The following is a 25,044-nucleotide window of genomic DNA, read 5'->3' on the forward strand; positions in this document are numbered from 1 at the left end:
ATAATGGCTTGCTTTCCACCCTCCTGAGGGATTTCACCACTGAAGTACGCCTTTCCCTTTACTGGACAAGGGAAACTAAACTGTTCGGCTCTAGTAGGTCTGATCAGAGTTAACAACCAGAACTTGCAGAGATGACTTGGGGCTACTGTAATTAGATCAGAAATTCTGAAGCCCCTTCATATTTTGGACATGAGGACCACCAATCGTTATAGAACGCAGGGATAGAAAGTCACGTTGCCTGTGCTCGGGGAGCGGGGAGGGGTGTCAGCAGCATCTATGAGGTCTTTTGAGTAGTTTGAGGGTCACGTCACACAAACCCTGCTTTCTCTTGCTCCAGCTCATTGAGGGCGCCTCTGCAGAGCAGAAGCACAGCCTCGGCATCACCAGCATGGACTATTATTACTACCTGAGCCTCTCTGGGTCCTACAAGGTGGATGACATTGATGACAAGCGAGAATTTCAGGAAACTCTGGTAAGTGCTGGCACAGGGCCCGGCAGGATCTGCTCTCCAGACGGGGTATTGCCTCTGGCAGAAAGAGCAGTGGAGGTTAGCAAAGCCAAGAGCTGCATATAATTTCCACCTCCTTCTGCTGTAAGCACTCCATTTCCTAAAACATGTTGAAGCACCCTTAAATAGTCGCCTGCCCAGTTGCCTGAGGACCACTTAATGATTTGAGGTGGGTTTAAGAAAAAAGTGAATTCATCATTATCCCCCTGCAGGAGCTCTGATTAACAAGTAAAAACTATTCTGGGTAATATATTTACCATACCGCTTTGCTGACACGCTGACAACTTACACAACTCTTTCCTTAGAAAGGCAAAGCAAAGAGCACTCTTACGATCTAAATCAGATTTAGAAATGTTAGAATACTTTTAGTCTTTTCTCCCACCCACTTCCTATTCTCCTGTGTACTGTACAGGTCAGAATGCGATCAGTCCTCTCTCCATGCCCTTCACATTGTGTGTGTGTTATAATATAATGCGTGAACTCGGGTTGACTACTAAGGGGTCCCATCCTCAGGGAAACAATAGATCAATCAAGAACTTCCTGGAGGTAGGCTGCTAAGCCATATAGCCTCAAAGAAATGCATCACCACTGCCCTTTGAGTCAGCTACCGGTCAGGCACATCCTTAGCCTAGATCCAGAACCAGGTGGGAGACCCTGGTTGGGCATTTGGAGGTACAGTTTGAAGGAAGCTGACATTTGTTCTTGAAAGGGGCAGGAAGTTCAGATAGACCGTGTCCTGGGTGCCAGGAAAAAAAGGGCATCAAAAGCCCCCATGGCTCCAAAGAGTTGGGTGAAACAATGCAGATAAGGAGCCTGCATTGGTCTTAGAGTACAGTATTTTCTTAGGATACAGATATCAAAGACTCAAGCCTTTCAGCTACTTTTATTGAATCTAATGGACCTCAGAAACAGGACTTTTCTAATGATGCTTTTATTTGATTTCTTGGAGATTTTTAATAAGATCTTTTCGCAAATGCAAGCTATTATCGGTCCTCCCGATGAAGGGAAAGACCTCCAAATCTATTTGGGGTAGCTGGACACAGGCGGCATCACCCTTGGAGGGAGAGGGGTGGCACCAAGAGCACACCAAGAGACCAGGACAGACTTGTTGACTTTGTGTACAGCTGCTGCTCTTTCTGAGTATCTTTCCTCCTGGAGCTCTCTTGCCCTTATTCCTGGAGGACTGCATGCTCTATTTAAGGACGGAACTGTCTTTCCAGCACAGTTTTAAGACTTTAGAAGAATGTGTGAGAGCGCATTAACCAGTGACAATGTCCGACAGAAACTTTCAGCTGCCATCACAAGCTAAGCCTTATAGAACTGCACAACTCGATCTAAGCTTAAGCTTCTTTACTGCATTTAAAGCGGGTGACCAGCTTGTATGAGTGGTTTCTCTTTTCTCTTCCAGCATGCGATGAATGTGATTGGGATCTTCGCAGAGGAGCAGACGCTGGTGCTGCAGATAGTGGCAGGTGTTCTCCACCTGGGAAATATCAGCTTCAAAGAAGTTGGCAATTATGCGGCCGTGGAGAGTGAAGAGTGTCAGTAGCTTTGGCCCTGGGTGGTGGAACGGGGGGAAACAGTTGTTTGGCTCCATCAGGAGTAACTCACCACTTTCCTTTCCTTAGGTCTCAACCAGGGTTTCGGGGAAAGAGATGAGAGTCTTAGGCACCCTGCTGTGGCAGAACAAAGGGGCCTGTGAGAGTCCAGGCCTCATCTATGCATCTGCCCCTCTCCTCATTACGTCCCACGTCCCACATTAACTATACCAGAGTCACATATATAGACTGTTGATGAATTTGTTTCAGTTTATCATTAACCTTGGGGAAGTTTGGAAGAATTTCACATCTCGGTTTAAAAATAAGGGTGTACTTCAATGCAGATTAGCATAATAACTAAATAACTCAAAAGATTTGTCTCCTCATAAAAATCTTTTCTGTAACTGATCTTAAGGGTCTACATTCATCCAAAGGTCCTGAAGAACAGGTGATAGGATATGTGTAAATACAGAAAGCTCACAGATTCAGTTTGTCCTGCGGGTTGGATTATTAGATTGGATTTCTGAAAACAGAAGGAAAAAGGACATTGACTACTATATCGATATTGCTAAGGATCACCTTTAATGGTCACATCTGTAGTAATCAGCCTGAGGACCTGAATGATCATTTTTACTCTTTGAGAAGAAATCAAGTTCTTCCTTTGGAGACATTATTGGTTATGTGTGATACAATCTACAATAATCGCCATGGTGTGTGACTCTAGCCTTTTAGGCATCAGATGACTCTGCTTTCAGAACCCACACATCCTTTAACCACCCAGGAAGACATTTCTTCCTTTCTCAGCATTCTTCAAGAATGATAAATTTAGATGCTTGGTAATAAATAGTATCCCACTCATTGCTGACAATGCAGTGAGGCTATTTCCATTCCAAATAAGGTTCTTTTTTATATTTTTGTTTTCTTTTGTGATAAAAGAGGGAAGTTCTGCTAACTTCTGATGTCTGTCTGATAAAGAGCAAGATAAATTATGTTTACCAGGGAAAGGAGTGGGGTGGAAAACGGTAAATATACAGGGGACCCATAGAGTCTAGAAAGACAGTCTAACAATAATGATGATGTCTATGTTTCTAGACTGTACACTTTACCCTTAACCTTTAACAAATGCACCTGCGTGCCTGGGAAGGTCATTAACACTTGACCTCTTAACATTGACAGTTTGGGTTTCTTAGTATTTTCTATGGAAGTAGGCTGGATTTCTCTTGCCCTTTTCGATAATACAATCCTTTATTGCCTCTTTGTGCTGGAGAACAAAGTCACGATTCTGACGCAGCAAGCATTTCCCCATATACTTGAGCCAAGAAGTGGTTCATTGCACATTTATGTCCGGAGGAAGTAGCCTCCTTGGTCAACTGGGTAAGGCTCAGAATTGGCAACTGCCTGCGAAATTCCCTGGTGGAGTGATGGAGATCAGGAAAGACTGTGCTTGAAATCAAAGAGGCCTAATGAAGAAATGTGTCTTCTTTCTAGTAGTTTGTTTTCTATTCAGTTGGTACTACCTTAACAAGGTTCAGATGGGCACCCTGTCAGAGTTCTCCCATCTACCCTTTGCTAGTCAACTCCTTTCCCTTCCCAGAGGGAACAAAAGTGGAAACAAAGTCTCTTGTATTCTTTTGGGGGGATATGTGTTCCAGAGCAACTACACACATCCACTCTTTTTTTTCTCATTTTTTTTTTTTGCATTAATGAGAGCATATAACATACTCTACAGTTGCTTTTTTACTTAACCTGATATCTTGAAGATGATTCTTTATCGACTCATTAAGGAACTTCATCTTTTCTATAGCTGCATAGCATTCTATTATTTAGCTATATTTTAATTTATTGAACTAGTCATCTGTTGGTGGGCATTAAGATGATTTGGATCTTCTGCTATTACAGTACTGAATGAACACTACTAAATTGAATAACCTGGTTTGTGTTGTCTTTCTCACATCTGAGTGTATCTGTGGAATCAATTTGTAGAGGTAGGTGCTAGCTCATATTTGTATAATGGAAAAAGGCAAAATTTCTCTAGCTATTATAGAAAAAAAAAATGATAAGATTTGCATCACAACTGGCATACTGAAGCAAATAGCTACTAATAACAACAAATTTTGTTGTTACCTGACCTTAGACTAATGGAGCTATAGAATTTCGTGAGTCCAATCTTTACATTGCTGAGAAGTCAAACAAACCTCAACTTGGGCACATGTGTACCTGTCATTAGCAATACAGGAAGGTAGTGTTTTAGAACGAAGTCTTGTTTAAAAGATATTAAATATAAATTAACATAAGAATTTTGTTGAAGGAAAAAAAAAATACTACAAAATAACAATGAGGAGTCCAAGTGACAAGGCCCCTCCTTTGCCCCATTGTCAATGGGTTAGAAAGCACAGAACCAGAACACCAAAGACAGGTAAACCACATTCATTTGCCATTTGTTTTAAATTTGTAAAATGGAATTTTGTTTTGCTACATCTTTTTGGTTTTTCTATCTTCTCTACACTTCAAATGTATAAGAAAATAATTAAACCCGACTTCGCTTTTCTCTTGAATGCAGTAACAGAAATCTATCTTCGTTCTCAAAATGTGCTGAAACATTACTTTCTAGCAGGTTCTTTTTTGTTCTACATAACTCAGATTAACTATACCAGAGTTACATCAGCATTTTTTAATTAATCGATGCCTGCTCCTCCCACTCCCTCCCCACAGTCTCCAGGCCTCCATACTGCTGCTCTGATCCAGCCACACTCGCACACACCCTCATGGAAATTCACAGCCTAAAGGAAGTCAATATGAGCAGCCCTGTAATTTCAGGGCAGCCACTGAAAAAAATACAAGGCCATAAAAGCTTATGCTTAAGAAGCACGGCATGAATTTTTTTCAAACAAGTACTGGTTTTCCTTTCTAGACGTCTTAGCCGTTTCTCTAAACCTGTGCTCTGATTCTTGGCCAAATCCCGTGCCTTGTTTTTCAAGCGCCTGTGGTCCCTCACTTGTTCCCTCTCTTCTGTAGAAGAGGTGCGAGACGTGGAAGTACAGCATGTTTCTTTTTCAGTCTGGTCTGCCTGTTGTCTCGAGGACCGAAGGACTTAGCCCGTTTGGTCATGAAGATAATGGCATAAACATTTTCACCAAATATTTGAACCTGAACTGTGTTCCTATTTTAGCATGGTTAGCGGATTGGGAGAAGCCCTTATTTATGAAACAGACAAATTGGGGCTAATTATTTGTTGTATCGAACTATCCACTGTGTAATTGCCATGAACAGTGAGGGGCCCTGGTGAATGAGGGGCACTGATGATGATAATCCACTGTATCAAGTGAGATATGCATGTCCCGACTGTCTGCCTGGTGATTGTGATAATAACCAACATTATAGCTTCCCCTTCGTGAACCTCTTATATGTCAGACGCTTTGGTAAATTTCTCTTGATTCTCACAACCTTAATGTGTCCAGTCTGATTAATGGGCGTCTTATGTCTTTGCTCTGTGCAAAGTTAAGTTTCTGTTTAGCGGAAGGCACATCCAGTTTCCTGACCATATGCGATAACTTTAAAACGAAACTAAAGAAAATGGCCATTGGCAAATTAGTGCATTTGATCTTGTTTACGTGGCCTTTGTAAAAAGGAAACCCTCTACTATTCCGAGCATTTTTGTGGAACAACCATGTAGATAATATATACCTTGTTCTGGCATTACACTGTTTCAGAATGCATTCACTGACTTAATCTCATTGGAAGGTATGTGAAAAATGTCAGCCTGTTCATTCTAACACCATCTGTGAAATTCTAAAAGATTATCCTTTATTGAGAGCCTTGTGATTTTTGAGCTTTATCATAAGGTCTTTAACAAAATCCTTTTATCAGATAATTTTGGTAAAGCTTTATGCGGAAAAAGAAGACTCATATCCCAATTTCGAATTTTGATTTGTGTCCATAATAATCTTTCCTTAATATTGGAAAAAATCTGAACATTCTTTCATGCCCCAGAGCGGTGTCACTTACTCACATTAGAGTGTTTTGACTAGAAAAAGTCCCATTTATATCACTAGCCCTCCTCTTGGAGCGTTTCACAGCCTGAAACAAGTTGTTAAGTCACCCGAAGCTCAGCTTGTCTATCCAAAACCCACAAACTACGCCACTACATGTCTTTAGAATGGGATGGGTGTGCCGTGACGTGAAAAACACAGATGCCCTCCGTTTCATTCCATACACCATGCCTAGAGAAATCCGTTAACACCCCTCTCCAGAAGCCATCCAGGCCCATTTAACTCCAGCTCGAATATCTTATATCGCTCAGTGACCTCCACCATCAGAATTCATTCTAGCCTTTTAATCATCTACCTTAACTTTCAGCTGTAGCCAGTGCTGGTCTAGTCGCTGTGCCTTGACCTGACCATGTCTCCTATAGTCCTGCCTCCTCACCTTTGCACATTCCATTCCCCTCTGCCCTTCTTTCTCTTCTGCGTCTATACAAATCCTATTCATTCCTTTAGGCCCCACCCAAATCCCACATCTTCCTCCACTACCAGCAAGTAGTAGTATCTTCCTGTTCTAAATTCCTCCAGGACTTTATTATCTATCTTTGTCACATGTTTAGGTTTTAGTAGGCTTCTTTATTTGGTAAACACTTGTACCATCTCTAGATTTTCTTCAAGATATCTTAATTATTTTGTGTCTTGTCCTCTTTCTCTCTAATAACCCTACAGATAAAACCATTAAAAAAATATATGATTGGTTTTAATTATTAGTTTGATGGTATCAGGTGCTTCAAAAACTCTTTGGGAATGATGCTATGAAAACACTGTACCAAAAAGGAAGAAAACAATATTTGGAGCCAAAGAAATGTTTCTTGATTTAATTCCTTCCTGCTGTATTGCTGCAAGCTTGGAGAGATATCCATTTTAGGCATTCAGCAGTGATCTCAGTAGAGGGGATTGGCTTGCCACCCTTCTTGGGTCTCTGATTTGTATTATTGAAACTCTCAGTCATCATAGGAATTGACTCATGTAATAGAACAATTGGGAAAAACAAAGTGGATGAATGTGTGTGAGATTGCTGATATAATAAAGCAAATAATAGCAAACACTTGTATAGAACTTACTATGTGCCAGTCTTCAATTTAGAGTGAAAATTCTTGGAGGCTAAAGATGGTGTCGTGTGTGTGTGGGTGTGCGTGTGGGTGTGTGGGTGTGTGAAGGCACACACACAAGTGCCTTCACATATTTGCGAGATAGACTGTTAATTCTGAAAGACAATCATGTTTTATTTTGTTTTCTATAGTTTTGGCTTTTCCTGCCTATCTCTTGGGGATAAACCAGGACCGGTTGAAAGAAAAGCTGACGAGCCGGCAGATGGATAGCAAGTGGGGAGGCAAGTCGGAGTCCATCCATGTTACCCTCAACGTGGAGCAGGCCTGTTACACGAGGGATGCGCTCGCCAAGGCCCTGCACTCCCGGGTCTTTGATTTCTTGGTAGATGTAAGTAAACACAGGGTGATATTGGTGATGCTTCATTCGTAGCTTTAAAAAATCAAACTAGTAAGGGTTTTGTGTTCATGTTTTGGTTCATTCCTTATAACCATTACCTTACTCCTCCACTTTTACCATCTTATCTGGGGATCATTGAATTCCGCTTTTACTTCTAGAATGGCCCACTGAGACACTAGTATGATAACAGCTTCTTGTGGACAAAATATTTCGTAAAGGTAGAATTGAAGACCAGGAAAAGAGGAGACCCATGGTCATGAACCTTTCTTGACTTTTGATTCTAAAGATTTAGACGTGTCGTGTCTGTCATCTATTACTGTGTTGCAAATTAATCCAAAACTTAGTGGCTTAAACAACAAAACATTTATTCTCTCAGTTTCTGTGGGTCAGATAGTTGGAAGTGACTTAGCTTGGTGGTTCTGATTCAGGGATGAGACTGCTGTCAAGATGCTGATTAGAGATGCAGTCATCCCAAGGCTTGATTAGAGTTAGTTGGAGGATCTGGTTCCAAGATGACACACATGGATGTTGGCAGGACACTTCAGTTCCTTGCTACACAGTCCTTACTTTTGAGCTGCTTGAATATCCTCACATCACGGCAGTTGGTTCCCCCCACAGTGAGTGATCTAAGAGAGAGAGCAAAGCAGAAGTCACAAAGTTTTTAATGTCCTCATCTTGGACTCAAATATTGCCACTCTGCCATATTCTACTCATTAGTAACAAGTCACTAAGTACAGCCCACACTTAAGGGGAGAGAAATAGGCTCCACCTTCTGAAGGGAGGAGTATCAAAGACTTTTTGCACAGTTGAAGCTCCATATCCATAGGTTTCGCATCTGTGAATTCATCCGCGGATGAAATTATTCAAAAAAAATAATAAATATTAAGTCGTTGCTGACGTATACCATGTAATTTGGCCTACAGTGGTCACGACTGTACTGAGCATGTACAGACATGTTTTCCTTTTCATAATTCCCTAAACAATACAGTATAACATCTATTTAATAGTATTTACATTGTATTAGGTATTCTAAGTAATCTCGCGATGATTTAAAGCATATGAGAGGATGTGCTTAGGTTATATGCAGAAACTACACCATTTTGTATAAGGGACTTGAGCATTTGCGGATTCTGGTATCTTCAGGGGCTCCTGGAACCAATCCCCCAAGGATACCAAAGGATGACTGTATTTTAAAACTACCACAGATTTCGCGATGATTTAAAGTATATGAGAGGATGTGCGTAGGTTATATGCAGAAACTACACCATTTTGTATAAGGGACTTGAGCATTTGCGGATTTTGGTATCCTCAGGGGCTCCTGGAACCAATCCCCCAAGGATACTAAAGGATGACTGTATTTTAAAACTACCACAGATTTTTTTATGGTGGGATAATCATATATATAGAAATATGCATATATATACATATTTATATATGTATACCACATATAGATCCAGAAAATTAGTCTTTCAGTAGTGTAGAACTGCCAGTGACAGTCTATGTTAATCAGTGCAGCCTCTGAATGGGAGAGTAATAATAGCAAACACTTATATAGCACTTACTATGTACCAGACACTGTTCTAAGTATTTTAGGAAAAACTAACTCATTTAATTCTTACAACAACCCTATGACTTAGGTATCATTATCTGTTTTACAGGTGAGCTAATGAGGCACAAAGAGGTTAAGGAACTTACCAAGGTCATACCACTATTAATTCATAGATCTAGGAAGTAAGCCCAGGTAATCTGAGAGTGCTACAGCTATTCTACTTCTCTGCCTTTTATATAATCATACCAGAAAGAACCCTAGGGAAACCCTAGTTAAGGGCAACAGCATGGCCATTAGATCCCGAAAGTCTGTGTTTAACCTGAATAGCAGCATTTATAAGGCTTAAAAAATACTAGGTGTGGTTAGGGTTGGGTAAGGCAGGGCAGCACAGGGTAATTATTCTGTGTACTTCTTATGGCTATTTTAAGGGTTAGATTGCTTGGGAAGGTCAAAGTCATACTAAACATTAGCCATGCTTTTAACTTGTCCAGAGCCCTCATTTCACCGACAACGGAATCTTAGGCCCAAGTATGGCTGGTTTTGCCCGAAGCTATTGAGCCAGAGGGTCAAGCAGAACTGGGACTAAAACCCACATTTCCTATCTCTTTGTTCAGTATACCTTCCAACCCTGGATTTCCTACCTTATTTCCTTTCTGTCTTCCCTCAGTTTTTTGTATGGTAAAGGGGGAATAGATACGCCAGGTAAGTGATACTAATTAGAGCTTGCATTTATTGAGCATTGACTGTGTGCCAGGCACTGAGCTAAGTGCTGAATATCATTACCCATTAACTCGCAAGAGATGATCTGTCATTATTTTTTTGCCTGGAAAACAACTCTGGTACTTTAAGATTCATCCAGGTATTTACCACCTCCAGGAACTTTTCTCCCATATTCTCCCCTCTCCTACAGCCCTCACTAACCCCCTCTAACCTACACCTACCCTCCTGTCATTAAGTCTATGCCATTGCACATCTCTTCTCAGTGATCAAGAACACAGATTTAGGCATCATGCTACCAAAATTTAATCCTAGGCCCTCCCTCTCGCCCACTGAGATCTTAGGAATTATAATGTTACCACTGTCGTTACGAGAATTGTAGTGAGAATTAAATGAAGCAACACATGGAGGGCACTTAGCAAAGCCTGGCACAGGTGAATGTTAAATATGCGTAAGCCGCGTTTATTATAATCGCTTTAATAGTAATTAGTGGTATTATTATCCACAGTTGGCTCACTCTCTCTATAAGCTCCTTGGAACAGGATTGTCTTCTTGACATCCCTGGCTCATCGTGCTAGGTGATCATTAAATGACTACTGAATGGGATTCTTTATATGAAATAGCTTTTACTTCAATCATCCAAGATGACATTTTCTTCTGATTCCTAAGGCTTCCTTAGAAAAACTGGCTCTGTCCGAATTTAACGGTTTTCATCATTAAGCAAACATTATTTTTTTCCTACCGTAGTAGTTTTTTGGGATCTTAGTGGTTTCCCAAAGTATTCGACATTGAACTGAGACTTTTTTGAAGCTACAAGTCGCCTATCTTCCTGTTGTCCTGTTTCCAGCAGGCAGTAGTAGTTGCTGAGTGCCTACTTGCTTCCCTTTTCCCCATGCATGCCCACTTTTAATGTGAAAGAAAAGGAGTTAATTACCATGCTGGTTACTTTCTCCTAGTCCATCAACAAAGCGATGGAGAAGGACCATGAAGAATACAACATTGGCGTCCTGGACATCTACGGCTTTGAAATATTCCAGGTAGGACGAGTTTGAATAATTGGGGACTGGAAGAGTGATATATTTCATCTGGCTTGAAGAAATAGTTCTAGGCAATGAAAAACCCACCACAGCCCAGTTTTTGCCCTTGTGAGATTTTCATGTACCAAATTAGTTTCTCCTGAATATAAACTATGCAGCTTTCTACTGAAGCCTCCAACTTTTCTGTTAAGGCTTTCCACATTGAAACATCTCAGTAAATCGCTCAAAAAATGACTTCAAAATGATTTTGCATAAACAATTAATGCAAGTAACTTTTTTTTTTTTTTTCAGAAAAATGGCTTCGAACAGTTTTGTATCAATTTTGTTAATGAAAAATTACAGCAAATTTTTATTGAACTGACCTTAAAGGCAGAACAGGTAAGCGGTCCTTCTTCCTCCATCTTGTTCTACTTCTAACTTGTTTTGTTTTAATAGGTATTGACTTCTCTCTTTCGATAATAGATTCAAATTTTAGTCTTGTCTTAGGAAGTGTACTTAATGGAATCAGGCAGAAAAACCATATGCCATTGTGACATTTTAGTCTGTGAAATATAAACGCCATCTGCTACATTTTCTTTCTCCTTGAAGCAAATGATACTGTGAAGTTGGACTTAGGACTGGCTGCTTTTACTACTCTCTGACTCATTGGCCAAGTGGAAAATGGAAACTTAGTTCCAATCCCAATTGTCTATGGCATATCCTGTGTTCCAGAGGAAAAATTTGACTTTCTCAGATTTGCTTTACTCCCAATCTACCCTAGAAATAAATGTGTCTTTAACAAAGCTGATATGTTAATTCTGACTTGAGGTCACATGTCTTGCTTATAGCTTCTTCTGAAAATCATTACCGGTGCAGGTTCCCTTCTGTTCTGGATGCCATATTGTTTTTCGATTTTAGGGTCTCTATAACGAAGTACCACAAACTAGGTGGCTTAACACAACAGAAATTTCTTCTCTCATAGTTCAGGAGGCCAGAGACCTTAATCCAAGTGTCACTAGGGTCATGTTTCTTTCAGGGCTCTAGTGGAGATGCTCTCCTTGCCTCTTCAGCTTCTGACGTTCCTCGTTTTGCAGCAATATAACTTCAGTCTCTGCCTCTGTCTTCACATGACAGTGTGTCCAAATCTCCCTCTTTTTTCTCTTGTAAAGACACCAGTGCTTTGATTGAGGATCACCTTAAATCCAGGATGATTTCATTTGTGAAATCCTTAGGTAATTATGTCTATAAAGATCCTATTCCCAAACCTCATAATTTGAGGTCCTAGGTGGACATGAAATCTTGGGGGACACATTCAACCCACTGCACATATGAAAGACTATTTCGGGGACATTTAGTCACTGAGATGTTCATGCCTCTGCTTAGGAACCCCAATGCCCAGTGGAGTTTTCACATAAACTTCTGCCCTGGACTTCTAACCTTCCACCACCTCAGAGTAGCTAGAGTAAAACACCCAGGAGAAAGCGTGGGAGGGACTGAGACGGGAAGAAGTAGGCAGAGGCTAGATCATATAGGAATTTTGTAGGACATGGCAGAAACTTCAGTTTTTATAGTAAGTATGATGGGAAACCATTGGGGCATTTTGAGCAGAGAGTAACATAGTCTGATTTGTGTTTTGTGTTTTTAAAAAGGTCACTCTGGCTCTATAGACTTAAGAGTTGGGTGAAATCAGGAAAGCAAGCAGGAATTGAAGTTTAAAAACCAGTTAGGAGACTACTGCGGGAGACTGGGCAAGAAGTGGTAGGCGCGAGGACAATGATGGTACCGGCAGAGGTTGTGACACAGGAGAGGTGGTCACATTCGTGTATGTTTTGGAGACTGAGTGAACATGACTTACTCAAAATAAGTAGCAATAAGTTAAGAAGGAAAGAGGAATCCAGGATGATTCATATCTATGTAGCACGAAGAATGAGGCCAAAGATGAGACTTTTTACTGAAGAGTAAGATTAGGAGAGCAGTTGGTTAATGACGGTGGGGGGATGTAGAATCAGAACTCTGCCAAACTAGGTACATTAGAGAACCCTGGTATACAGCCAAGTGGAGATCCCAAAATGTGAAATATATATGAGTCTGGAACTCAGCAGGGAGGTCTAGACTAGAGAAATTAATTCAGGCATCCTTAGCCTATAGGTGCTATTTAAAGCCATGAGATTGAAATCGTCCAGAGAAGGAGGGTTGAGAAAATGCGAAGGCTGGAAGATTGAACCCTGAGACTCTTCATCATGTAAAGATCTGAGGAGGAAAGAGGAAAACCGGGAGAGTGTTGTGGCATTCATAAAGTTAGATCAACAACTAACCGTAGAGGGATCTTCCCCTTAAGTGCCTAGGGCTAGTCTGTATTACTATCCTATGTTAAATTCAAAGAGATTATTGTGAAGTTCACCTACAGGTTAAGTCATATTAAATCGCCACTTTTGCATGCAAAACAGTTGTATGATAACAATTTAATATGGTTCAAACTGAATGTAAAGTTCCATTATCAAGCAATGAAATGTTCCTTTTCTATCCCTCTTAAGGAAAAAAAAAATTAAAGTTCAAGTTTTTCTTTCATGGTGATTCATGTGCCTTTGCTATCCATGTGTGCAGAGTTTAACTAGTCTTCACCGGGTAATAATGTGAGTTTTGCTCTCTACAGGAAGAATATGTTCAAGAGGGAATAAGATGGACACCCATTGAGTACTTTAATAACAAAATCGTATGCGATCTCATAGAGAACAAAGTTGTAAGTATCAGTCTGATGTGTCTCTTCACTGCTCACAGGTTTACATTGAGTTGTTCTTCTGTGTCATTGTTTTAGAATAAGCAAAGTGACGACTGATTTGCAGAGAATTTTAGCAATTACATGAATTTTGTGTGTATATGTATGTGCGAGAAAATAGAACAATAGAGTCTTTTTCTTGTAAATACAAATATGTATTCGAGTAAAATGTCAATTTACAAGTAGAAGTTGTTGCTGAATTCTAAGAGATGACAACTATCATTTATGTTGATAGCAGAGTGTATGAAGACACATGAAAATTTTCTTGCCTTCTAGACCATTCACACAACTTCTAGGACTTTAGCCCTAGAAATTATTCAAAAGAAAACAAAAAGGATGTAGACAGAGATCTCTACAGCACTGTTTTGTTTTGTTTTATAAAAGCGGGAAACAGTGAAAACATCTATAGACAAATCAGTTGTTAATTACAGCATATCAGAGCAGGGAAATATAGCCATTAAAATAGTAAATAAGAAGACAATGTAAAACACGGGGATTGTTTATCAAATAGTGCTGTCTGGGAAAAAAAGTAATACGTGTTAGAATGGGTACACTGTGTAATTGTGCAAACTGTGCTTCTAGGGGTAATAGGACATGAAAGAATGAGTTAGGGTCAAAGGAAAATGTTTTTATTTTGGGGGGGGTTAAATCAACTTAGTACGAATAGAATCGAGCAGATTATGATCTGTATGCGACTTTGAATAGAACTTTGGGGAGTGAAATGCTTTTTTGGAAAATGGACTTTCCTCCATCTTTAGATTTAAGTGCTGACTCCCATTTGGGATTATTAATGGCATTCTTGCTCGAAGGGAAAGATTGACTTTCAAGAAAGTATCTTGAGTCTAGGGAGCTGTTTTCTTGCTTAACGAAAGATCTGATAAGCATTGTATGTTTTAGAGTAGTCACTGATTGGGGCTTTGGCTTATTGGTTCCATCAGAACCCTCCTGGGATCATGAGCATCCTGGATGACGTGTGTGCCACTATGCACGCAGTGGGTGAGGGAGCAGATCAGACACTGCTGCAGAAACTCCAGATGCAGATCGGGAATCATGAGCACTTCAACAGCTGGAACCAAGGCTTCATTATTCACCATTACGCTGGGAAGGTATGGCCAGAGATCATGGGTCAACAGGAAAGGGGATGTTATCCTTTTCAGTGTCTTTTTGTTTTAAGTCTTTGGGACTATTACCTGTTTTCTCATGAGGCAACTGAAAACAGTATCCATGTAGTTTCATCTGCCTCACTGGTGTCTTCACTGCTTGTGGGTTTATATTAAGTGAGTTTTTCTTTTCTGTGTCATTATTATTCACTCAACTTTGATTCATTCATTCAACAACATGGGACCTATGAAGTATATGGGAAGGCGATACAAAAGACAGCATACATTACTGCGTATTTTTTAATCATGAATCACCCTGGTACCTATATCAAACTTCTGAAGGAATGGATTTTTGTCTTGCCTCTGTCTATAGTCACAAGCCTGCATTCCTTACCTGCCCGTGCCCACTGGGAATATAAATAAGTTCCAAAGGCTCACTTTTGGTGTTTGTTCCTATAAAATGCATGATTATTGAGTGCCTACTAGGTAGTAGGCCAGCTTTGTATGGGTGCTGGTGATACAAAGATAAGTAAATTGAGGTCATGGTATTTAGGGACTTCCTAGTCCTGTGGAAACCCACTGGTCTCACTTTTCATTCCAACACATCTTTTGTTAACCAGAGTCCCTGAGCATGAGTTTTGGGCTGAATTGATCCATCTCTGACACCATTCGTAGGAGAAATTGCAAAGCCTGGGATATCATGGCCCATTGCAATGGATTAATGAGCATAAGGAGTTTTTAAAATTTTATTCTGTCATAGCTAAAATTTAGAGAAAGAATTAAGTTTATTACTTAGACATTCCTATGGACCCATTGAAGAAGAAATTATGTGATCATGAGAGCTGGAGACATAGATCACCTGGGCCATGTAGGCAGCCAGATGGCATTCATCCATATCCACAGGCCATCGCTAACTCAGTTAGCCAACCAAGTTAGGTAAAACATGAAAATTTTCTTGTCGCACAGTCTTTGTGCGACAGTTCATGACGAAATCTGGAAATACGCACATTCTGGTAAGATTAGCCATGCCAACTTGGATTTTTTTGTTCAATGAAATACTTACAGGATAGCATTCCATTCCTTTCCATTCTTGGCCAGGTATCCTATGACATGGATGGCTTTTGTGAAAGGAACCGTGATGTGCTTTTTATGGATCTGATCGAGCTTATGCAGAGCAGTGAACTGTAAGTGTGTTTCACCTTATCTGATGTGGGATGTAGTTTTGGTCAAATTTTCAATATTAAAACAAATTTGCGGCATTTGAGTGGTCAGCATTTCATTCCTTTGAGCTGTTGGGTCTGGGTTATCAGTGGACAGTTTGATTTCTCAAAATAGCTCCTGGGTAGTGGAAATGAGATGCGATTTACATGATCAAGTCTATACATGCCAGGCAAGTACAATACTGTATTGCTCAGTCTTCTGGTTTTTTCAGTTTTTAGAGCTACTTCCAAGTAATAGCAGTTCTTTTAGGCTCTGTTACTTAAACTGTCATAATATCAAAGTTAACTTCCTTAATCAACAGCAGTGAGTCTGATAATTCTCTAAGACAGGCCTAACTACGATGAGAGCAAAACTGAGTATCCTTTTCAGGCTCTGTTCAGAAGTTGTTCCCCTTCCTTTAACTCTCTTCCCCCTCCTCCTAATCTTCACCCCTCCCCAGCTCTCATCTCCTCATGCCTGCCCTTCCTTGCACTCACGCCTCCCACTTTGGAGATTCTGAATTTCTTTTCAGTTGAAAACACATAAAATCTATTTGTTCCTCTCCTAAAAAGTCAGGTAAGTCACAAGCCCTGGCTTGTGGGTTTTACAACAGTCAGATACAGGCATGCATTCAGAGTTTGGGGGGTTTTTTTAGTTATTGAAATTATTGCCAGGTTTGAGAGCTGTTGATACCATGTGAACGCCTGTCCTATAGACATAATCTGTTGTTTATTAAACACATTTGCTGCAGAAATCTATAATTGTGTCTGGACAGGTTAAAAGTAGATTGCTGGGGAGAATTTCTAGAAAATTCATAACCAAGAGCCATTTAGGAGAAATTGAATTTGAGTGTCTGATTGTTCATTTACACGGATCACTTGATTCAGTTAGGCAGTTAGCAAATATTAATTGAGCAGCTACTGTGTGCCAGGCTATGTGCCAGACAGAAAGGGCACTACAGTGTCTAGGACATTGTTCCTGCCCTGCCCTGCATTGTGCTATTGGTGTCTCCTGGGCAGAGGCCACTGATGCTGTGAAATATCTTATGATATGTAGTACAGCTCCCCCTACACAAATACACACAAACTCTAACAAAGAATTATTTAACCCAAAGTATCAATAGTGCCAAGGTTGAGAAACCCTGCTTTAGAGCAAAGCAGAATGTGCATTGGATCCAGACAATTCATACAAGTCCCTGAGCTCTGGTTTGTCTGATTTATCTGAACTTAGCAAACCCATACTGACCTCCTCCCGCTGCCCCCGCTCCATGTTGTCAAGGACCCGAATTTCAGTGAATGAGGAAATTTCAAAGGCAGAGTTTTAAATTTTATTTTTCAGGCTGAGACTCAAAAATGCTTATTTATATCTTAGAATTATTTTTCTATTTCTTTTGTCCTTTGCTTATTTCCCTGGATCACATCTTGATGGCTCGTGCTTTGAGTCAGATGGCTGTTCTATAGCCACGGTCACATGCTTCTGGACAGCCCTTCTCTCCATTCTCTGCGGAAGCAGGCTTTCAGCCCTGTCTGATTGCTAATCCATTCTCTTTCTCCTTTTCCAGACCTTTTATAAAGTCTTTATTTCCGGAAAATCTGCAAGCTGACAAGAAAGGGCGCCCAACTACTGCCGGAAGCAAAATAAAGGTTTGTTCTATTTTGGGACGTTTATAGATTTCTATAAGAGACAGGGTTTTCTAGGAGTCAGGGGCTGCACCCGAGCCAGAATGAGGTCAGTGCAGTGTAATGGATTGGTTACAGCAGATGCCCAGAAGTCATGTCACTGCTTGAAAAAAGGTTACAGGACGCAAACTGAATTTGACTTGGCTGTACTGAAACCCCAAATGGATATTAAGTACCTCAGAATTTAACAGTCAGCAGATGATAATCAGCTACTTTCTAAGAGAAAATGGCTTTAAACTGAACCTGGGAGAATTCACATTAAACTATCAGAATGTTATGATTGAGAGCCACATTTTAGATTTTGGTGACCATTTCCCAGACCAGACCTCAAAGTTGCCAATTATGGAACTTGATGTACCTGAAATTCTACATACTGGGTCTTATAGGGACAATTTATGCCCCCTCCTCCCTGGATCATAAAGGCCCCTCCTTTCTGAGATTTACAGGCACATCTGGCCGCGTGTTGCCTCCAAGTCGGAAGGAATTCTTAGTGTTTCTTGGGAGCCTCTTGTGGAGAGTACACTGTGTTATCTGAGCCATTGCATGACAAAATTCATTGTCCCTGATTATGCTCCTAATTAGAGGTTGTGTCAAATACACTTAATCATGTGATTCTTCAAGAAATAGTCATTAAACTATTTTTTTTAATTATATCATTAAAAACATTTTAAAAAATTATTTCAGTTAAATACCACCCCAGTTTTATAATCGACAGAATCAAGCGATGAACAGTAGGGCTCTGGGATTCGATCACCTGTGTTCACAGACCACCTTTGGCTTTTACTAGCTGTGCGATTTCCAGCAAGTTACCTAAACTCTCAGTGCATCTTTGGCTTAATTTGTAAGATGGAGATCTTAGTACCTATCTGAAGGAAGTACTGTGATGATTAAATTCAATAAATCATCCCAGGCATTTAGCACACTGCCTGAAACCTAATAAACACCAAATGTATATGATCTGTTACATTCTGCTCTATCAGTCCCCTCCCCACATGCCATGCTTAGTCATCTCCGTTTAATTCTTAGTAGACACTTGTATGTGCATTTGCTGGGTCCCACCCTAGACTGTCCATTCCCCTTCGCTGGCTCTGTGTGTTCAGGTCCTACATGTTCTTCTCATGGTGCCTCCTGGATTAACCCCAGCCTCATGGACACCCTCACTCACTCTTCTCTGAGTGTTCATGTATGGAAGGCTGCCTCCCAACCCCTGCAATAAAGGAACTAATTATTGAAAGCTCATAGAAGATTCTAGTCAAGAGGAGCCTTTGGGTTTTGTGGAGGAAGTCAGATTCAAGCTGGGTTTTGAGCTGGAGGGTGGAGTTTTCTGGGACAATCATGTTCAAAGAACTAGAGATATTCAGTCCTGGGACGGTCTTTGGATTGAGCTCACTGGAACAGAGAGTTGTGGGCAGAGAACAGATGCAAATCTCCTGAGGCCCCCAGATATTAACGTCTGAGTGAAGTTTCTGACTCATGCCTTCACTTCAAGGTCCTGGATAAGGATTAGCTCTGGGCTGGAAAATCTGGTCACAAGACGGTCACATTCAGATCCAAGGAGCCCAGATCACCAAGGTTGCAGTGACTCACTTTCAAGTGGTCTGGATTCTTAGTCGAGCTTATTTCCTATAAAAAGGAGGGCAGGGTTAGGAGCATTTTTCTCCTTCTTGGAAGACTTGACTCTTTTCTTTCCTTCATATTCTTGTCTAGTTGAATACTCAAAATTGCCACTTTCTGGGTGTACTCAAAATGCTGGGGATTGTAAGGCCTGCAAGGATTGCTGTTGCCTGGGGAGGTCAACGTGAAGTCAGCCAGCTTATCCAAGGGAACTTACTCTGCATATTCTCACCCCCAATGGTACTCTCCTTAGTGGACTGTGGGACCTGTCCATTTGACACTCTGCCTCCTCATAGAAGTGACATTCTCCCTGCGTTATATGCCCCCTATGAAACACTTCTCAGAGATGCATAGCCATGGTCCATCTCTTATACCTTCCATATCCACAGTATTTTACAGATATTAAATATCGTCCTAATGATAACCTTGAGGTGTAAGCATTTAAAGACATCCTGAGTTCCTTGGAGGAAATATTAAATTTACGTTTAAGGTAGTCTTAGTGTTGGGTATTTTATTATATTCTAATTCTTTAAAATTTAAAACTATCTATAGGATTTAATTAATAGAATATTTGTTTGGGTAGAACTCCTTGTTTATAAATAAGAGTATTCTATATTAAATAACACTTGATTTCGAGGCTTCACTAAATTCTCCATTGTTGTGTCTGGAAAGAATCAGTTTTGAAATTAAAGCCAAAGTTTGATGCTATAGGGAAATGGAATTGAGCTCAGAGCTGACAAAGAGGACTGGGCTGCAGCTTTATCTAAGTGACACTGAGCCTCCAACAGAGTGGATGTGACAGGACACGCAAACACTGCGCCATGCTTGGGCTGGTTGACTTTTACCGCCTATTGCAACCATTAGATTAAGACATTAGATGTCTTCTGGTTCAGCCTCCTTTGTTTACAGATGTGGAAACTGAGGCCCAGAGAAGTTTAGTGATTTATCCCTAAATCACTAGCTTGCAAGTAGCAGAGCCAAGACCCCAACTCGGACTTACTAAGAGTCTGTTGAGGCTAGAACGAGGAGCTTTCACTCTAAGCCTTTGTCATTATCCTATCTGTCTGCATATTTTGACGCTTGCTCCTGTTGGGCAAAGGCCTTTGGTAATTCATGGACTCATGGACTCTTCTTGCCTGGAGTCAGGGTAAAGTCAGTTACTGTTTCCCAATCACCTCATGGGTCATCTAAGTGGACTCATAGCTAAATTCAGATTGATTTTGACAGTTAAGATGTATTCCTGTTTGCTGAAATTGATTATCCTGCAACCTAAAGGCTTCTGTCTAATCCTAGCTTAATTCCTTTCATATCATGCTAAATTATCCCATATCTTCCTTAGGAAGACAGGATAGCATTGTAGCTAAGAATTAGACTTGGTAGCTCACAGACTTGGGTTCAAGCCCCAACTCTGCTGCTTACTAATTGTGTCATCTTGAGCAGCACTTTATTTTTCTTAATACCCCATTTTCTCATCTAAAAATCTGAAGAAATAATAATAATAATAATAAAATAATAATAATAATAGCTTCCTCTTAGAAATGAGGCATAAATGAGAAAATCCATGTGTCTAACCCTTGATTCATGTTCAGTAAATGTTTTCTGTTGTTATTTTGAGCAAGAGAGAACTATGTCAGGTGGCACATAAACTTAAGTCATACTTGCCCCTGTTTTCTTATACTAAGGTGAAAAGAAAGTATGTTATTAAATGCTTAGGACTAAAGAGGCTGTCAGATTATTCTTGGAAATTTAAAGGCTTTAATAAAATACAAAAATAAAAATTAAGAGTTGAGGGACTTAAAAAAAGCTTTGTTATAATCAATCCCTCCCCAGCTTCACCTTATGTGTTGCAGAGATCATCAGATTTGTTCTCAAGTACACTCTACATCAACAAAAAGGATAAGAGTTTATTTTTTCCTTGTAGAGCTTTGCTTTGGTCATATAAGCTCTGCATCTTTGCCCTTGTACTCTAAGCATTGCAAAGAATGCTATATTCTGCACATCTAAACAGAGAATTTGATTTACCAGCGAACATCTTGCTCTGAATATACCCAAGAGTTTTTCTCAAGGGTTTCAGATTTCCCAAACCCATGAAAACAGAAAAGCCCTAATTGAGAGAGGGTTGTCTACTGCAGGCACATCCCTTCTGCTGACATTAAAATGGTTTTCTGGCTTCAGAGATCCCTTTTCTCTGTTTTCCTTTAGAGGTTTTCTCTCTTCGTGCTGATTTGCTTAGGAAGGGAGTTATGAGCTTGTGTATCCTATCCCTGGTCCCTCAGGGTGTGCCAGCTGTGTGGTGCCATGAGTGCCAATGTGGGCTCTGCTCCTGTTTCTTCAAATAATGTTTGTGATACTCATGATGTGAAATACTTCATCAGCAATTTCAGCTTTACTTATGTGGCTTTTTCTGCTTAAACCTAGTTCCACTCTGGGTACTCAATGTGCAACTAGTGAGAGATGACTTTATATAGACTATTTTAGCTTTGTGAAGGAGTAAGTTACATAGCACAGTGAAAGGGCTCAGAGTCTGCAGGTTTGTAAAAGGATATGCTGAGGAAGAAAGTGAATGAAATGGCATATAAAGAGTTTATAAACTCTGAGATATTTGTGAATCTCGCACCCTTTAACTATGAATTTTCATCATTTTATAGACAATTCTTTATTGGTTGGGTTGCCAGGAGAGAGAGTATAGGGGATTTTGATGATTTATCCTTACAAATAATTTGCCCTCCCACCCGTCCAAAATATGTTTATGAAGACCATGTATTTGTAAAATCTTAATCAATATAAAATTAACTTAATTCATTAATAACTGGCATGCTTCCTTGTTTCTCATAAAAAATTATATGTCGAGATTTACTGGGTTTTAGTTTTTTGTTTTATTAACTATACTAAAAAGGCCTAGTTGCTTTCAAAAATCTAATTTTAAACCCATTTACGGGAGTTAAAATCATCATAAAAGTCAGTAGAGCTTTAAGAAAGTGGGGTAGACCTGAGTTAAGCCTAATGAACAAATTGTCATGAAGACTAATTTCTAGCTCTATATTTCCACCCTAAGGTTTCACAGGTCTCCTTGGAAAGCTAGTCTGCTTCAGAGAAAGTTTCTAACTGATGTTATTCTTCCTTTCTAGAAACAAGCCAATGACCTTGTGAGCACCCTGATGAAATGTACACCTCACTATATTCGCTGTATAAAACCAAACGAAACCAAGAAGCCCAAAGACTGGGAAGAAAGCAGGTATGGTAAAGATGGCACATGGGGAGGTCAGAGCCAGCTTTCGTGGACTCTGGCACACTTTTCCCTCTGCTCAAGACGGGCTGTCCTACGGCAGAGGCAAGAGCATTTAAATTGCCTTCAGATGTGTTTCATGTCCTTGTGTCTTTAACTTTTTCAGGACAAAAACTAGATATATTTTTTCCATCTTTTCTTTTTCCTAAAATGTTAGCAGTGCCATTCAGTTCAGAATTAGCAATTTATAATGTTGATTTTGGCCAGTCTGGGGGCAGATGGAAAAAAAACAAAACAAAACAAAAAAACCCTCATACCGCAGAGTTAGGATGGTTTTAAAATTAGTTTGAGGCTCTGTATAGAAATTCTTAGTACACTTAGCTCCTCATCAGTACTCACAGGATGTGGCCTAGAATGCTTAACTCGGGTTTGAAAGTAAAGGTCCAAAGAGCTGGTTAAAAAGCAATCTGTCATTTAATGTTGCTCATGAGGATTCTGGGGACATGCCGTAAGTTCTGTAATTCCCTCGAGGACTGTGTTGATGAGCAGAGTGACTCTCTGGGAGGGAAAACACCAGAGGGAGACAAGTACGCAGTGAGCCCTCTCCCAGCTGACTTCTGCGGAGGCTCCGTCACTAATCCTCCCACCCCCAGCATTAGGGCAATGGCCTCTGCAGGATGGGATGATGGGATGGGGCATTGAGTCAGAAAGTGTTAAGATGGTGACTAGAAAATATAGTTTTTGCCTCCAGCTAAGGGATCCAGACACACGTTCCTACTGATCCCACTGCCCATAGGAATATAGGCTAGGGAGAGACCTTGTGAGTGACTTGGACTACAGAGAGGACCCCACCATTGTCCCCAGATAATCAAGTCACTGGATGTGAGTATACCAGAATTGCCATCTTTTTTTCTCTCTTGGGAAAAAGTAGATAGACTTTTCTAGATGTTGAGTGACTTAGTCAGGTTGAACTTGAACAGGAAGACCAGGATTAAAATTCATAGCTGCTAATTACCTTCTCTGGGAGACATGTATAGGTCCAGTAACCACCCTGCCAGCAAGATCCTTTCTAACCTGTGGCAGACAGGTAATACTTGATCCTTTATGTGTGTTATGTGCTGTTGAGTCAGCTCTGATTCCTGGTCATCCTATGAATGAGCAATGTCCACAGTGTCCTGTCCTCAGCAGTCCTGCTCTGCTTCTGTAGACTCATGCCCGTGGCTTCTTTTATGGAGTCCAAGAATGTGCATTTTAAGAATCTCTCATGCTGGTGATGATGGTACAGGCATCGTAATTTGAAGACAGGTGATCTAGAGCAAAGGGCTGAACTGGGATTTGGAAGAACTGTGTCCTGGAGCTGGCCTGTTACCTGCTAGTTTGAGTGAGACACACTTAATCTTCTCAGTCCTTGGTTTCCTCCTCTTTAAAATAAGGTCAATCCAGAATGAGACCTCCTTTAGTCTGTCAGAGTGAACTTCTCCCAGATCTGTTCCCCCATGTCTGTGAGCCTGCCTCTGCCTGTCTCTGTGTCACCTCTACACTCCCCTTCTCATGTTCACTTGCATACACACCACACTTACATCTCATGTACATATACACACATAAAAGGTTGGTATCATATGAAACCTCAGAAATAAATTACAAGAGTCTTTGAAGCAGAGGTATTGATAAATGGATGCTTTAGCCCACCTTTCCCCCCGCATCAGGCTCCATCCAGCTTTCCTTTCCCAGACCTTCTCAACAAATATAATCTTAAAATAAACATAATGATAATCTCGCTCACTCTGCGAATGCAATACCTCCCCAGCTCACCACCCCTTGCCCTACGTAGATTGCTCTGCTGAAAATCCCTTCTAATATAGATTTTACAACAGCTCTTGGTTAGAGGTTCCCCGACTCTGGTGCTACCTTCTCATACGATCCAAACTGACTCATTAGAATATCAGAAAATGGAGAAATTAAGACAGCTGTATGTTTATTCAATAAATCCTCATAGAATTTCCTCATCCTATTTTTTTAAATCACACCTACCCCTTATTTTAATTACAGCAAAGAACTTCATAACATTACATTCATGTAAACTGTTTTTAAAAAGCCTAAAGTATTAGTTGGTCAAGTGTTGATTTATATCTCTAGTAAGATCACTTCCTGGCGTCGTCCCCCCAGTCCTAGTTCAGGTTTATTGTGTGACAGATGGTTTCACTCCACCTGTGAATGTGGAGCGTTGGGGTCCGTGAAAGGGCAGTGCGCTTCGCCGGCAGAGATTACACGGCCAATTGAAGCTCTTGGTGGACAGGGTTACTCACTCCAGAAGTTTATTGGGTGTGGTTTTTCCTGTTGAAAATGTGTTTTTGTTTGGCTCTGGCAACGTTGCCTGCCCTGGATTCTGAATTGCTGCCCCAGCAGGGTTCTCAGGCCTTGACCTACTTGTGTTAATGACCAAGGACACTCAGGAAAAGGACTCCCCGCCTCTCCCTGAAAGGAGGAGCTGGCCAGCCAAGATGACAACTGGGCATTGCCATCCTGGCTGATGTTTACTTCAGAGGTGACGGCATGCAAGAATATGCAAAAATGAACTTGGATGTTTTAATTATGTGAAATTTTAAACATTATAGAATTTGCTAAACTGATT

At 40.5% G+C, this 25,044-nt stretch overlaps 1 protein-coding gene across 1 annotated transcript in view; it reads left to right on the forward strand.

Annotated features, from left to right (window-relative positions):
* Nucleotides 1-25,044, forward strand: part of MYO1E (myosin IE) — a 175,609-nt gene that overhangs the window by 111,011 nt on the left and 39,554 nt on the right. Inside the window, exons 8-17 of the mRNA XM_006920310.3 lie at nucleotides 338-472; nucleotides 1,917-2,049; nucleotides 7,330-7,526; nucleotides 10,758-10,838; nucleotides 11,130-11,216; nucleotides 13,471-13,557; nucleotides 14,532-14,699; nucleotides 15,792-15,877; nucleotides 17,455-17,536; nucleotides 22,315-22,421. Coding sequence (XP_006920372.1) covers nucleotides 338-472; nucleotides 1,917-2,049; nucleotides 7,330-7,526; nucleotides 10,758-10,838; nucleotides 11,130-11,216; nucleotides 13,471-13,557; nucleotides 14,532-14,699; nucleotides 15,792-15,877; nucleotides 17,455-17,536; nucleotides 22,315-22,421 — 1,163 coding nt within the window. The remainder of the gene's footprint in view (nucleotides 1-337; nucleotides 473-1,916; nucleotides 2,050-7,329; nucleotides 7,527-10,757; nucleotides 10,839-11,129; nucleotides 11,217-13,470; nucleotides 13,558-14,531; nucleotides 14,700-15,791; nucleotides 15,878-17,454; nucleotides 17,537-22,314; nucleotides 22,422-25,044) is intronic.

Source organism: Pteropus alecto, unplaced genomic scaffold, assembly GCF_000325575.1.
Source record: "Pteropus alecto unplaced genomic scaffold, ASM32557v1 scaffold86, whole genome shotgun sequence".
In the NCBI taxonomy this organism is placed as follows: domain Eukaryota; kingdom Metazoa; phylum Chordata; class Mammalia; order Chiroptera; family Pteropodidae; genus Pteropus; species Pteropus alecto.